Genomic DNA, 14,287 nt, shown 5'->3' on the forward strand with positions numbered 1-14,287 from the left:
TCTTCTAAGTTTGCTATCCACTTTGGAAAAAAACTTTGGCAAATGCTTTGTACCATTTATTCATTGTTTGAATATAAATGTTACCCTTTCCACTTTGTACATTTTCAAAAAATTTAAAAAAAGTTACATAGTTACATGTAACTACTGTCTGGTAAGAACATCCTTTAAAATCACAAAAAACAGTGAACTGTCGTCCTCATCATGTCATGTCATCTGTCGGCTGATGAGTAGCAGACATCCTGATGTTGAATTTTCCCCAAACAGAACAGGCTTGGTCTCAGCAGTGGAACAGAGTCCATCACTCACTGTCGCCAGAGAAGGTGATGGTGTTTTAGTCAGCTTGTTTTGATTGAAATATACAGCATGACTGAATGGATTTTACCTGGTTTCCAAAGATTTATTGACGTCCTCTGTACTGAGCCTGTATTATTGTCCCAAGTGTCCACAATCCCAGCAATGACAGGCCTTCCCACCTGATAACCTATCATTTAAAGAGTTTTTGTGTCACCCATTGTAATAGTTGCAGTTCACTTCCACAACCTTTCGTAGGACAAAGTATTTTATCTTGCTCTCACCTGGGTTTCCTGAGTTGGACTCACCCATGACGTCTCCATTTAGGAACACTGCAGAATACCTTGTAGTTAATGCCACTGTTTGGGAGACAGAGAAGCAAACTACATCAAACATATCCATCAACTATGACTGGTGATAAGTCAATCATGGACAGGTGTAATGGACACTTACCACTACTATTTAAAGTGATAGTCCCAACAGTGCGAATCAGTGTGATACTTGTGATGCCATTTCCTGTCCAGTAGAATTTGTAAGCCAGCGCTAAGGTCACATTCTCACATAGCAACCCTTCATCTTCAGAGAAATATTAACATATTAAATTATTAATTTTTGGGGGTGTTTTTGATACTTTGCCAATAAAAGACATTTTAATTTGAAACATGAAATAACCTTGCCTCTAGGTGGCAGCATGCTGCTGCAACTCCACGATGACCACCGGAATAAAAAATAGCAGAATAAGTGTTAAGTCACGTGACCGGTGTGCCAGAGTGCTGCCCGAAGTGTCTGACATTTGAAGCCTGTCCAGTGGAGGTAATCAAACAATGTTGTCATTTGAAGACCTTCTGACAAGCCTCCAAGACTGTGTGATCAGCGAGGACCAAGCTCCTGAAGATGTCAGCCACACACTCAGGACCTTTTGTGACAAACTGTCTGAATCCTCCAGGTTGGTGCCTGTCACCTCAGCATGTTTGAGAACCTACATCTTTCGAATAAGCTGTAAAAATGACAGAATGAGTATGCTTGCATGAACAGGAGCAGTGTGAAACGATGTAAGGAGCGCTGTTTAGAGGAGGCTCTCCAGCTGCTGAGGCGACTTTCAGAGGCTCAGCTTCATGTTTTAGAGGAGAGTCGTCTCCTGCTTCTTGTCAGACTCCTCATCTCAGTGCAGCTGCAGATGGTCAACATCTCCACAGCCTGTCGTAAAGTGGACCAGGTGAGCACTCTGTTGCATGTCTGTTCGCCGTACAATGCTTAAAACAAAATGGAAACACATTAAAACTTTACATTTGCTTTACAGATGTTGCAACATGTGGCGAAGGTGGACCACCAGTTGGTTTTTAGAGAAACCTATGACTGTTTGCACTCCATAGCCCACAATGACCAGGTACATGGCTCTCACTTGACTTGTGTTTGTCATATATTTGCATAAAGGCACTGCAGATAACTTTTCCCTCATCTTCTTGCCAGGTACTGTCTTTTGAGGAGCTGCAGAGAGGTTAGTGCAAAAGAGGATGTGTTATTACCATGTCATTCATTTAACGTGTAAGCTTTTATCAACTTATTGTTGTCTTTACCCCTTTTTTAGCCTGTATGTTCCTGGAAGATAGCACTGTTGGTCGTGAGGTGTGGCGAGGGTCCTTCCTGTCTTTGCTGAATAAAGTGTCCGAGTTATTCCCGGTTGTGTTGCAGCAAGAATCCCTGAGAGACGGGCCACTGTGTTACATTGCCGTCAAGGTACACGAAGATCAGTGTGCTTCATGAATCCGTCCATTGCAGACGTTGTTGTGTGATCTGTGTTACTGACCCGACAACTGTGATCTCTGCAGGTGTGCTTGCAAATATTCCAGCTTTTGTCCAGTGAAGTGGCTCCTCTAGTGTGGGGCAGGGACCACAGGGGCCCAACACTGCAGAAGATCCTTCAGGCTCTCATGGAAATAATACTTGGACAGGTTTCTTATTAATTTACAGTCACTTATGTAAGGGATAATGTAGAGCGAGCGGGTCATGATTGCAAATTAGAACACCAGGAGGGTGATGCAGGACCCTGAAGGGGTTTAATTCTCAACAATAACTTGCTCACTCTGCATTATTCGCTTATTACATGGCTTATTCCTAAAGAAATCAACAAGCTCACACAAAATATTGATTTCAAAATGGTCTTCTAGAAATGGTCTGTTCAGAATTTGCAATGCTGTTCATAAATACATTTTAACAGACTGAAAATGGCTTTATTGACCAATCAAAATTGACTATTCAACAAAACAAGAGGTGTAGTAATCAAAAGATAAGACATCTGTACAGTTACAGTTATCCTTTATTTTGTCTTATCAGTGTGTTCTGTCTTGCAGTGCTGCAACAGGGACACTCGTCTTTTGGCAGGCACTGCGGTGGCCATGCTGATCAACACAGCGTCAGAGAGCAGAGCTGGAGAAGCTGCTGCCTGGAGTCTGCTACAGGTCTCTCACTTAGGTATGTAGCCACCAACACTGCAGGACAAATAGCAACAGGTATATGGGTAAAATCTAAATTGATGAGGTCTTAGTATCCCATTTCTTTCTCTGTTGAACTGTATCCAAAAAAGCTTAAACACTATATGTATTACAAATTATATAACTGAGTGTGAATGCCTAGAGATTACTGATATTTCCTGTTATTTGTCAGAGCCCTGGCTGCTGACTGTTGGTGCTCTCCAGGTACAGTGCTGCCCTACAGGGAAGGACGGAGTGGACAGGCTGGCTGTGAGCAGAGGCCTCCTGACCTGCTGTCGACCTCACATCTTGCTCAGTTCACATGTGGATGCCACAGATGTAAATCTAGTTGAAGCTGATGCCAAAAACACATTTAACTTTTGTTCTGCTGGCTTTTATAACCACGTTCTCTCTTTTCCAGATGTGTTTACTGCTGAACGGTTTGTTTCCTCTGGTCTATGCTTTGTGCGAGGAGAAGCTGGATTGTCACTACTTTGCGTTTGAAGGTGAGTCCAGGTTGCTCATTTTTGCGCGCTTAAATGGCAATATCACCTGTTCAAATATGACATGTTGTTGCAGCATTAACACTGTGGCTGAAGAAAGTTAAAGAATGTCTGGCTGATATCTGGAAGATGACGGGCGATCGCCTTCTGCCTGACGACGGCAGCCTGCAGCAAGAGCTCATTCACATTATCTGGACCAATGCAGAAAGCCCAGTGAGTAAATTAACATCATTAAATGATTGCAAACCTGAAGATTTTTAAAACAAATAAAAGGACATTATTTGTCTTTGTAAACCCCATGGACAACTACTCAAACGAAAATATGGTATATTCAGTACCACGTACAGCAACAGTCATGTTTGCTTGTCAAATAATTTAAAAACATATCACCGCCACGATTGTTCATTGACGTCTATATTATTGTGCATTGACAGGTGGAAGGTGTGTCAGAGTTTGTCCGTGGAGCCTTTTGTCTCCTGCTGGACCTCTATGAGATGGACTGTAAGCTGTTTTGTGACTCAAAGAAGACTCTTTATTTTATTCTACTTCAGCGAATAATCCAACTACCTTGGGAAGCCAAAGCCAAATATCAGCGCCTTTGTGCCCTGCTGCCATATCTGGGTACTGACATGGTGAGGGTTATTACAAAGTTAGTAATGTTATAATGTTGTGCTTATGATGACTTGAAGCTCCAATATGATACTCATTTTTTATGATACTCATTTTTTAGGTTCAATACAATACATATTTTTTCTCATTCTGTCCGTCTGAATACACCTGTATTCACTTTCTGTCTGAAACACTCAGTTTAAGCGCCGGTCTCTTTAAGCCCCTCTTCCAAAAAAGCCCAGTTTGCTCTGATTGGTCAGCACTTCCAACTCTTCCACATCTGAGCTTTGATGTCTCTACACCGTTATTGCAGCAAGGGAAAGACTGAAACGGCACTGTACAGTCATTGTCGCACTTACCGTTCAGAAGTCCCGACAGCTCAACGACACAATTTCTGAATATCGACTGTGTGCATTTCTCTGTGAATTGAGCGTTTTTTCACATTTTTTATATAGCACCTCAACCGACTTAATCATAAAACATGGAAATCTCAGCTTTTGCAATATGTGACGTTTAACATTTCTTTAATCCATCAGGTGCTGGATCAATATGCTGAAATCTCCAATCATCTCCTCAAGAGCTTGTCAACCAATCACCTGTCACCACACGGATCGGAGCTTTACAAGTGTCTGATCCAGCAGCAGAGGCGAGAGCTATGTGATGCCTCACACACAGAGCTGGATCTGGCCAAGCAGTGGGCGAGGATTTGGCGGCCCGTCCTTCATGAGGCGCTGACGTCTGATGTGACTCTTCTACAGAACAACTGCTCCACACACTTATTACCCTGCACCTTTCAAGTCTTCCCATCTGCCGTGGATCTTCTGCTGGCATCACTGGACCCATTTGCCCCCGGCCATCTCCACGCCTGGGCCTGCATCGTCAGCTCCTATCGAGCCACGACTGGAGGCTCTCCCTGGGCTCTGCAGGGTAGCTCAACCCTTGAAACCCTCCAGCTGGCTCTGGGATCTGCAGATGACAAAATCCGCCTCGCTGCTCTCAACGTCCTATGCTGCAGCCCAAAGACCAAAGACACTCCAACCGCAGAGGAGATGTCAATAATGAGGGCGTTTATTCCTCAGAACCTGAACTGCGAGTCCTCGTCTTTTCGGCAACATTTTCAGTCCGGAGTGAAGAGGTTTCTGGTTCGTATAAGAGACGGCTGCTTAGCGCAGGTCAGAGGACAGAAGGGCAAAAAGAAAGGAGATGCCATCCACTCAGAGAGGACACAGGACGTACTGGAGCAAGGAATCGGTGAGACAACAGCTGCTGTTTTATATGCTCAACAATAGACTGTTGTACTGTACAGATTGATATACATTTATCATACTATATTTTTCGTTTTCTTTTAAACTTCACATCTATACTGAAGGTATACATCTCTATATTCCTTACTAATTGCTCGCTCAAATTATTAAGTCATATCAGAACACAAATAAGACCAGTTATTAGACATCCAGCTCAGTACTATCTGCTTTTGTTGCTTTGTTTGTAAATTAAAGGTGTGTCTGTTTTGCAACAGATCTTTCCATTCTTTTGTCATTTTTCTGTTCATTAAAACATTTGTGTGTATCGTGTAGGATTTGTTGAATGGTTGGGTCAACTTCCGTACAGCTATCTGGCACCAGGACACAGTTATCAGAGGAAGAAGACTGTGTTGCTGTTGCTGTCTGCAGTGCTGGAAACCTGCACAGACTCCTGGAGCCCAGACAAAAAGAAGGGACAACCTCCAGGTAAGTTAAGGAAACCAGTGGTTAGAAAATGAAAACAAAAAACATGTGATCTTATACTACTATATGGTGTTAGTGTTTGGTTCTATGCATATTTCACACAGGCGTTTACTTTTCTATCGTTTTGTATTATTTTGTCTTGAAATTAAACTGAGCTTTGTGAAATCATATTTTCAGCTAATATCGGCTCTCTTATTACCTGCGCCAGACAAAGAGGACAGTGGGATTTCTTCTGCAGGACAAAACAACTGGTCCTCATCAGCTGTTTAGAGGATTCTACAAATGAGGTAGAGCTGCCTTAACTCGCCTCCTATTTCTTTTATATTGTTCAAATCAAAGATTGAAGTTGAAGAATATTTTTTAGAGAATAGATAAAAGACTGATTGTTTTGTTCTTCTTACAGATTCGGGAGCTCTCGGCTGGGTTATTGCTGAGGTTTTTCCCAACCACTTTTCCAGATGACATCGCAGCAGTGCTGCTCACACGAACCAAGCAGCTTCTTTGCAGTCCTCGGGTGCAGGAGGCTCAGATGGGAGCTGTGATGGTGAAAGTCCTCCTTCAGAAGTATGCCTTCCCCCCTCCTGTACATACCCTTGTTCAGAATTATGCCTGCTTTAGATGCAGAGAAAAATAATGTGTTCTCCCTGTAGATCACAAGACCAGCCTGAGAACTGCAGGTTGAACAGTAACATTACTCTCAGTGGCAGAAGTAACCCCAACGACTCCTGTATGGTCAAATTCCTGGTGAAGGAGCTGGAGGAGCACTATTTGACGGCCAAGGCTGACATGATGCTCGCTGCCAGAACCAAACCTATACATGGTGAGAATTAGGATCTAAAACACCGACATCTACCATTAATAAAATTTAGCGCTAAAAAATAATAAGTTACTTCAATCCTGTCATGAATTATGTTCCAGGTGTTCTAAGTGCCCTCCAGAGGTGTTTGCTTGAAGCACCCATCAGTGCGTATAACGCACTTGACCACAGCCTGACCGTTAAGGTGCTAGTCCTGCTGGAGAATATGTCTCTGTTGCTGCTGGGTGTTCTGTACGGAGACCGGGACGCTTGTGCCACTGAAAAGGGTAGGAAAATATAGCGATCTACAGAAACAATGATGATTTTGGATCTGAAGCACACTACATTTTTAGAGTTATTTACACACCCCACACAAGTGAATCGCTCTCTTGTGCGTTAGATGCCCCCCCTTCTTTTTGCGATATGGGAAACGCCATCAGCTCTCTGATCGCCCAAGAGTCTGGAGGAGACCAAGGGAATGGAGAGGAGTGTGTGCTGCTATCTGAGGAGCACAACCTCGTTCTTACCTGCTGCTGGGTCTCCCTCAAGGTAAAACAGAACCAGATGCACAGTTTAGGTATCTAATCGGATACGTCCACATTTAGGAAGATGCCAAAACCTCACATTTTAGCTGAGCGTATATACTGAATGTATATTTATTTCTCACTAATAGTTGTTATGTTTTTTTTTTTAATCAGGAAATAGGAATCTTTTTAGGTTCTCTGGTGGAGAAAATTCTCACTGAATCCAAACCCAGCAAGTGCCTCCTGACAAAAGAGGATCTAACGAGAGCGTCAAGAGTGTTCAAGAATATTCTTCTGAAATGTCGGCACTGGGTGAGTTTTATAAATCAATTTAGAGCCGTTAAGTCTGAATCACCTCAACTGTCTTGTTCTTTTCTGAAAGACATGTTTGTTCTCACCAGGGGGCAGTAGAGGGATGCTGTGCAGGCTTCACTAAGTTCTGTGCCTCTCTGTTGAGCAGCAACGATCCAGAGCTTAGGGATATCCCAGCCCTCATGCTGAAAAAAGTGAGTGGTGATACATGCCTGTATGTATTTTTTATTAATTAAATGGAGATGCTGGACTGCAGGTTTATAAATATATGTCCTCTCTTGTCTCTTTATAGGGATTGCAGGTTGTGCGGTCTCCTTGCTCTACCTCTGTGACCCGGCGGGCTGCAGGGTTGCCTATGCTCATCCTGTGCGTTGTGTCGGCAGAGGAGGCCAGTAAAGCAAGACCACTGTTAGCCCAAAGTATGCAAATCTTACTGGAAACAGCGAAAACCCCCCTGCCCAACTACTGGGACCAGACACTGGACCTGCCACAGGTTTGTAAACACAAGCATGAGGATAGTTGTCTTTAAAAACACAAAAAGACAGATGTGTGGTCACGTAATTTTCTTTTTCCGTTGCAGGTGTGTGCAGTTCACACTCTGCAGGCCCTGGTTCGTGGCTCTGGTCTGGGGTCAGCCATCCTTCAGTTTGCTCCTGCTGTAGCCATCTTGTCCCTCACTCTGCTCACTTCTCCCTGCTGGGCCATGAGGAATGCTGCTCTGCAACTTTACAGTTCGTTTTAATCTGTTTTTTGTTTTTTTTAATGAAGGGCTGGGGCATATTGATTAATCTGCCCATTGTTTTCTAGATGAATTGGTTAATCAATAAAAATAGCAGAAAATAATAGAAACTCTCTGTGGCAATTTCCCAAAGTCAAATTAATTCATTCATATTGCACGTTCTGTATGTCCAACAGTACAAAACCTAAACAATCAGTACTTATAAAATTCATATAATCAGAAACTATCATAGAAAAATAAGTTATTAAATTAAAAGATTATTGAAAAGAAAACACTCGGCTCAGCTCTAATTAGGACCCATGATACTACAATAATTAAAATGTGCTTCTAGGTTCTCTGTGCCGGCGAATGCTCGGCCAGCGGCCCAGCAGTGAAGAGGGTGGCCCAACCCAGAACTGCATGTCCCCCGCTGCCTTCTTCTTCCACTACCCTGATCTCCAGCCCTTCCTCCTGGGCGAGCTGAGAGCAGCAGCACAAGACCTCCAGGGCCCATCTAATGAGGCCAAGTTTCACCTTCAACCCTCGCTCTTCCCTGTCCTCACCCTGCTAGCCCAACTACAGCCGGGAGTCCAAGACTCAACAGAGTGATTTCTGCTTACTTATTACTACACAGTTTGGTCTGGTTAACTATTACAAATACAGCAGTTGGTTTTTTTTTATCAAGGCCTTAAGATGTGGGTTTTTATTCCAACCAAGTGTTTGATCAATTTATCAATAAGTTGCTCACTTTTTTCCTAGTGAAGAAGGAACTTAGCAAAGAAATTAATTGATTCTTTGATGGTGGGACTTAGACTCACTGGTTAAAGGAATAGTTTGACATTTGGGGCAATAAGCTTATTCGTTTTCTCTCTCGTGTCTGGAGAATAAACATGTCGCAGGAGTTAGCAGCCAGTTAGCTTAGCTATGCATTAAGACTGGAGAAGGGAAACTAGCTAGCCTGACTCTGTCGAAAAGTAACAAAAGCCACTATATTATAATATCACATTATATCTGGTTTGTTCATCAAAAAACAAACATAATTTGCAGTCCCTCCCTGATAAAATGGTCCGGCACATTCCCCTAATAAAACTGAAATGTTTATTTTGTACATTTATGAATCTTAACACTGAATATAATTTGACCCAGTGAATGTCTTCTGTGATTTTCCTCTGCCAGAACCTTGTCAGACTTCCTGCCTCCTTTACTCCAGCTGTCTGCCAGTCCCATTTACAGTGTGAGAGCGATGGCCTCGAAGGCTTTGGTCGCCATGACTCCCCCTTCAGAGTACGTGAACATCCTCATCAAACTGACAGCTCAGCTGCCCGGTCCACAGGAGCGCTGCTGTCACAACCGGCTCCACGGACAGCTGCTGCAGATCAAAGCGATTCTAGAGAGAGCTCTCTCCGCGGTCAGGTGAGACTTAAAAGAGCTCTTTATTCTCTCTCAGCCTTTAAAAATGCCTGGTGGATTCATTCATCAGACACTGTCTTTCGTACTATTCCCAGCGCCCCTTCAGCTGACCTGTGTGAGGTACTGCGCAGAGTTGACGCCTCGATGTGGCTGTTGACTGAGGCTCAGCGCTGCCCCCTGGTGAGAGCAGCGTACCTCGGAGTGGCAGACTCCTTAAGAAGGCGCTGCTGTGAGACCTACCTGTCAAAACTCAGTGACACACTCATGCGTGACCTCCAAACACCTCAACAGGAGCTTCGGGTGCGTGACCCACATGTTGACACACCCATTTATAAAAGATAGTGTTTTTTTAGGGGGACATTTTAGCCTTGTATGATTATTATAGATATTTCTAGCGAGACAGGAAACATGGAGAGAGAGTTGACAGGCAGCAAAGGTCCCTTGCCCAGAATTGATCGAGAGATGTAGCATTTACTTGTTTTGTTTCTCAAAGACCCTGAAACTTTTCTCAGTCAGCATTCTTCTAAAAGTGATAATGATTCATACTTGAACATAACAAGGTTTGGACATTTTAGGTTATTTCACATAAGATTTTTTTCTGCCTGTGCGAGTTTGTCTGTGTTCTAGCCTAGGTATGCCCATGCTGCCTTGCACGCGATTTCATTTCACCCCGCTCGGCACCCTGGATTCCATGGATCCATGACGATGCGACGTCTTTGTGACACACTGAAGTTTGTAGTGTAGCCTGTGGCTCTACATACGTCATCTGATATAATTGATACGATTGGCTGTGAGCTACTTACAGATGCATTTGATAGACATTCGTAGCACCCAATAAAGGGCTCTTGGCAATGGTACACCACACCTCAAATACGAGAACATGAATGGTTGGTTCCTACTTGAGATTTGGTCTCGTTAGGCACGCTAAATGGGCTGGGCTCTGTTGGAAAAACGTGACATCCAGTTGAATCGAAATATGATTAAATTTTATGGTTGCTACCTTAAATTGTCCATCAAGTGTGATCAAACCACATCCACATGTCCTGATGAAGAAGATTAATCAAGATTTTGAAGATTTAAGATTTAATCTTTAATGCTTTAAAAGCCAAGTATTTCTCTATAACATTAAATATTCATGCTTAAAAAGTAACATCAAAGTAACGCAAAAGTAAGTCAGGAAAAAAAAATCTCAACCCAACATGTTTTCAGAGGCTTTTAACCACAAGGCTACTAGGATCCCTCAACAGATATTTTTTTTTCTAATGCTTAATCTATATCACCTCCACAGATTGGCTTGTCATCCTTCCATCAACAAATCATCCACTTCCTATGTGCAGATCTAAAGTGGGCATGTCAAATCTGGGACAGCTTCTCTGCAGCAAGCCCAGAATTGAGGCTCTCATTGGTCACATGGGTGGTTGAAAGGCGAGTTCCGCAGCAGACCGGCATGAAAGATGTGATCCAGAGGGTGTTGCAGGTGAGACGTGTTCTGCTCCGTAGACTTCAGCATGAAGAAAACAACCTTTCCAAAAAAAAAAAAAAAAACCTGTCCAACAGCTTTCAGTTAGACGATCGTCTTACTGCACAATGTGAGGAAATTGGGGAAGCTTAGATACAATGCTCGCCATCTGAGGCTGAAATCTGGATGGAGATCTTTTTTCCCCCCTTGGACATAAGGACGGGTGTGTCCGTAAGCTTTTATTATTTGCTGTTCATGTAGGTCATTAAGATAAACTCTCCAGCATGTTACATTATCTGGACCACCCAGTTGTGCCTTCCCATGTATATCCTGTGTAGTGTTTAAATGACTGGCTTCAAGATTAACTAGATAAAATGTGATACTACATCTACAGGCAGTGGGTAAAGATAGGCACTACTGTTCATGTGGCCTAGTTATTTATGTTACTGCACTTGTTTACATTTATTACATCATTTAGTTGGAGTGGAGCACCCTGTTTTCTTGCATCTGATTTTAGTTTTGCTATAATAATGGTAAATGTGACGTGTTTTGTCGAAGAAACCACTGGAATAATCCAAGTATTGGACTCAAGTTTTTGTTTGAGTTACAAAGAAGAAAGGTCATCCATTAGAAGGATATGCAACGATGTTGAAAACTGATTTCACATTCTACACCTCTTCTATAATGACGTGTGAGAGCCAGTTTGGGTCTGCCATTTAAAAGCACTTTCATCATTGGACAATTAGATCAAAGCAACTACAAGGAACTTTAATTTTGTGTCGATTTTGGCGTCCCCGGTTTAAGGGTTGGTGTATCCATGAGCACTACCGCCTTGTGTCGTAGAGATCTTGATCTCGTGTGTGTTTTTTTTGTGAGTGAAAGAAAGATGTAACTTACTGTATGTGTTTGCAGGATGAGGTAATGTAACTATTTGTTGCTATGTGAGATTAATAACTGTACTATGTAAATATGACAATGGTGAAACAGCATGTCATTTATTTTAATCACCAACATACAGTAAATCCATATATTGATGTAAAACCGTACAGGAGGAAGAAGGCCAATTCAGGATCCGTTTTTAAAATCTTAAAATTTAAATTCTCTTCATCTGTTCAATGACCGACCAGGTGTTTTCACTCTTGCTCTATCACTGTCTTGCTTGTTTTTTTCCTTTGGTCAATTCTTTTCTCTTTCTATTTGCTGATCCTGTCCCAGTATCAGCCATATTGCAAAATATAACCTCAAAATAACTATAGAAATAGGCAGTCTCCTCGCTGATGTTCTTGTTTGCTTGTGTAGGTCATAGAGAGACATTATTTTGAAACTGAGACATTTCTATAACCAGCTCGTATATGACTGACAGGAAATGGGGTGAGAGAGAGAGGGAGAGGGGGAGACATGCAGCAAAGGACCTTCAACCTCTTTACATGGGGCGACTGCTCTAACCACTGTTCCACTGGCCGGCCCCCCGTATAGCTGCTTTAAAGTACTATAATAATGCTCTCTGTCTCCAGTCAAACCTGAGGGAGGCATTGTTGAGCCACAATGTGGAGTACCGGAGGACTTACCTTGCAGCACTAGTGGCGGTGATGGCCGGAGGCGATTCTACTTTACCCCAACATCTTCCTCCGTCAGCCCCACTGGAGAAGCCTGTTATGCCTGAGTGTCTGGATTTGCTGTTTGGGGATCTGGAGGAGCAGCGAGGGGGGCCAGAGTTTCTGTCCCAGGCTCTGTATGCTGCTAGTCTGCTGCTTTCCCAGTCTTCAGACTCCAGGTTTTTACATTTTTTATGTCTTTTTTTTATTTTTTACTTTAGTGTAAAGTCACAAACTGCACTGAAACACTTCTACCTGCAGCTCTGACTTTCTTCTTATCTTTGTGTGAATCAGTCTAAAGACATCCCTGTGCCAGCGCTGGTGTAGCATCTTGGAATGCCACCGGTCCCCAGATGCCCCTGAAGTGCTCAGGATGGCATGTGCTGAAGGGCTTTGCGTGGCTGGAGTTCCTCTAATGAGCCGGGGCGCTCTGCCTGCCATCATGCTCAGGTCTGCAGGAAGTCAAATAGCATTGCCAATCAAATGATACACTCTGATGAACGGAAATTTTAAAAAAGTTGAATCTTTCTGGTTTAGGTCAATCAACACAGGCCTTTACTTGCTGCAGGACCAAAGCCAGCAGGTGAGGATGAAAGCGGCCTGTTTTACCTCCATGCTGCACAGTGCAAGAAAAGGAGAAAGCCAGAGAAGCGTCTACCTTATGCAGGTCAACCGGGCTCTGTTGCTCCTACTGGACCTGCTGCTGGAGGAATGCTGGGATACTCCTTGCACACTAGAGGTGCTGCTGTGTCATTTGCCTCAGTCTGACCTCAGATCTGCCCTGAGAGAGGCCTCAGAGATGGGGTACGTTACCTCACTGACTCAATACACTCGTACATACAGAGCAGCCTTGATTCAGTGTTGTTTAACTGTCGCTGTTACCGCTCTCCTATTCAGGTGTACCAGTCTGTACGAGCAGGATGAGGCCAATGTGTTTGCAGAGCCCTCTGTGATGTGTGCACACTTGCTGCCTTACCTGCTGCAGATGGCCAGCAAGTACTCTGATTCCTCTGCTGTGGCGCAGAGCCTGAGAGCGTGGGCAGAGGAAGGCGCAGCACAGGTGCTAGACGGCCTTGCGGTCTGCAAAGAGCTCCAGCCAGGTACCAGAATAAGAATGTGTTTCGATAAATATCAGATGAGCTGTGCTTTATTTTAAATTGTCTGTGTTACATTGTGATTATTTATTCTCTCTCTAGCTGAGACGCTGACCCCGGCCTGGCTGTCTCTCCTCATGGACCCCCATTTCCACGGAACCCTGTGTGGCCTGTTTACCAGGGCTGTCTTTCTCCTCCACCTGTTGAAAACATGTGACGATGTACGACTCCTTTGTGATCCTTCAGCATTGCACAGGAGTTTACAGGACGTTCGCTGTCTGTTCAGTTCGAACGGTGTCCACTTTTCCTCTGCTATAACAGCTGCTGTGGGTGGAGGCCTGCCACCAAGGTGGAACGAGGGCCTTTTTCTGTCCACTCAGTGAACAAAGCCTCTCGGCTGATGACGCCCAGGATGAAATTACCTTTGGATATTTCAAGAATGCCTGTGATATCTACATGTACAGCAGTAGCCATGAATGAGTAGTGCAAGTGCTGATGCTGCAGTACACCGCCACTGGGCAGCGTGACTGTTATGTAAGAGCTCAGCGTCAGTCCCTTGTATCCATCATCATATTATCTCCTCAGAGAAGATACCCACTGGGCATTACGTGCCATGTTTCTTAAAAGCTCGGGAGGCCTATTTTTGCTACAAGGCTTTTAGATAAGAGTTTATCACATTTCATTTTATGAAGCTTTATCCAGTGTTTTTTTCATAATAAAGCTTTTTTTAATGCAGAGGTACAGCCACGAGAAAAGCCCCAGGTGTTTCTGTTATGAT

At 43.6% G+C, this 14,287-nt stretch overlaps 1 protein-coding gene across 1 annotated transcript; it reads left to right on the plus strand.

Moving 5' to 3' along the window:
* Window positions 1-1,115: 1,115 nt before the first annotated feature.
* Window positions 1,116-13,892, plus strand: LOC310946330 (tRNA (32-2'-O)-methyltransferase regulator THADA; the record flags this gene model as incomplete). Its single annotated transcript, XM_083912772.1, has 31 exons — window positions 1,116-1,237; window positions 1,327-1,507; window positions 1,592-1,678; window positions 1,762-1,789; window positions 1,880-2,028; window positions 2,121-2,243; window positions 2,643-2,763; window positions 2,956-3,101; window positions 3,184-3,268; window positions 3,342-3,478; window positions 3,700-3,897; window positions 4,411-5,125; window positions 5,452-5,604; window positions 5,779-5,888; window positions 6,005-6,165; window positions 6,252-6,421; window positions 6,520-6,684; window positions 6,798-6,946; window positions 7,096-7,233; window positions 7,323-7,427; window positions 7,526-7,726; window positions 7,814-7,964; window positions 8,304-8,556; window positions 9,128-9,364; window positions 9,457-9,661; window positions 10,650-10,838; window positions 12,335-12,579; window positions 12,710-12,865; window positions 12,953-13,219; window positions 13,313-13,515; window positions 13,612-13,892. 31 exons carry the CDS (start codon window positions 1,116-1,118, stop codon window positions 13,890-13,892), a joined length of 5,631 nt encoding a protein of 1,876 aa, XP_083768898.1.
* Window positions 13,893-14,287: the final 395 nt, after the last annotated feature.

Source organism: Echiichthys vipera, assembly GCF_963691815.1.
Source record: "Echiichthys vipera genome assembly, chromosome: 4".
Classification (NCBI taxonomy): domain Eukaryota; kingdom Metazoa; phylum Chordata; class Actinopteri; order Perciformes; family Trachinidae; genus Echiichthys; species Echiichthys vipera.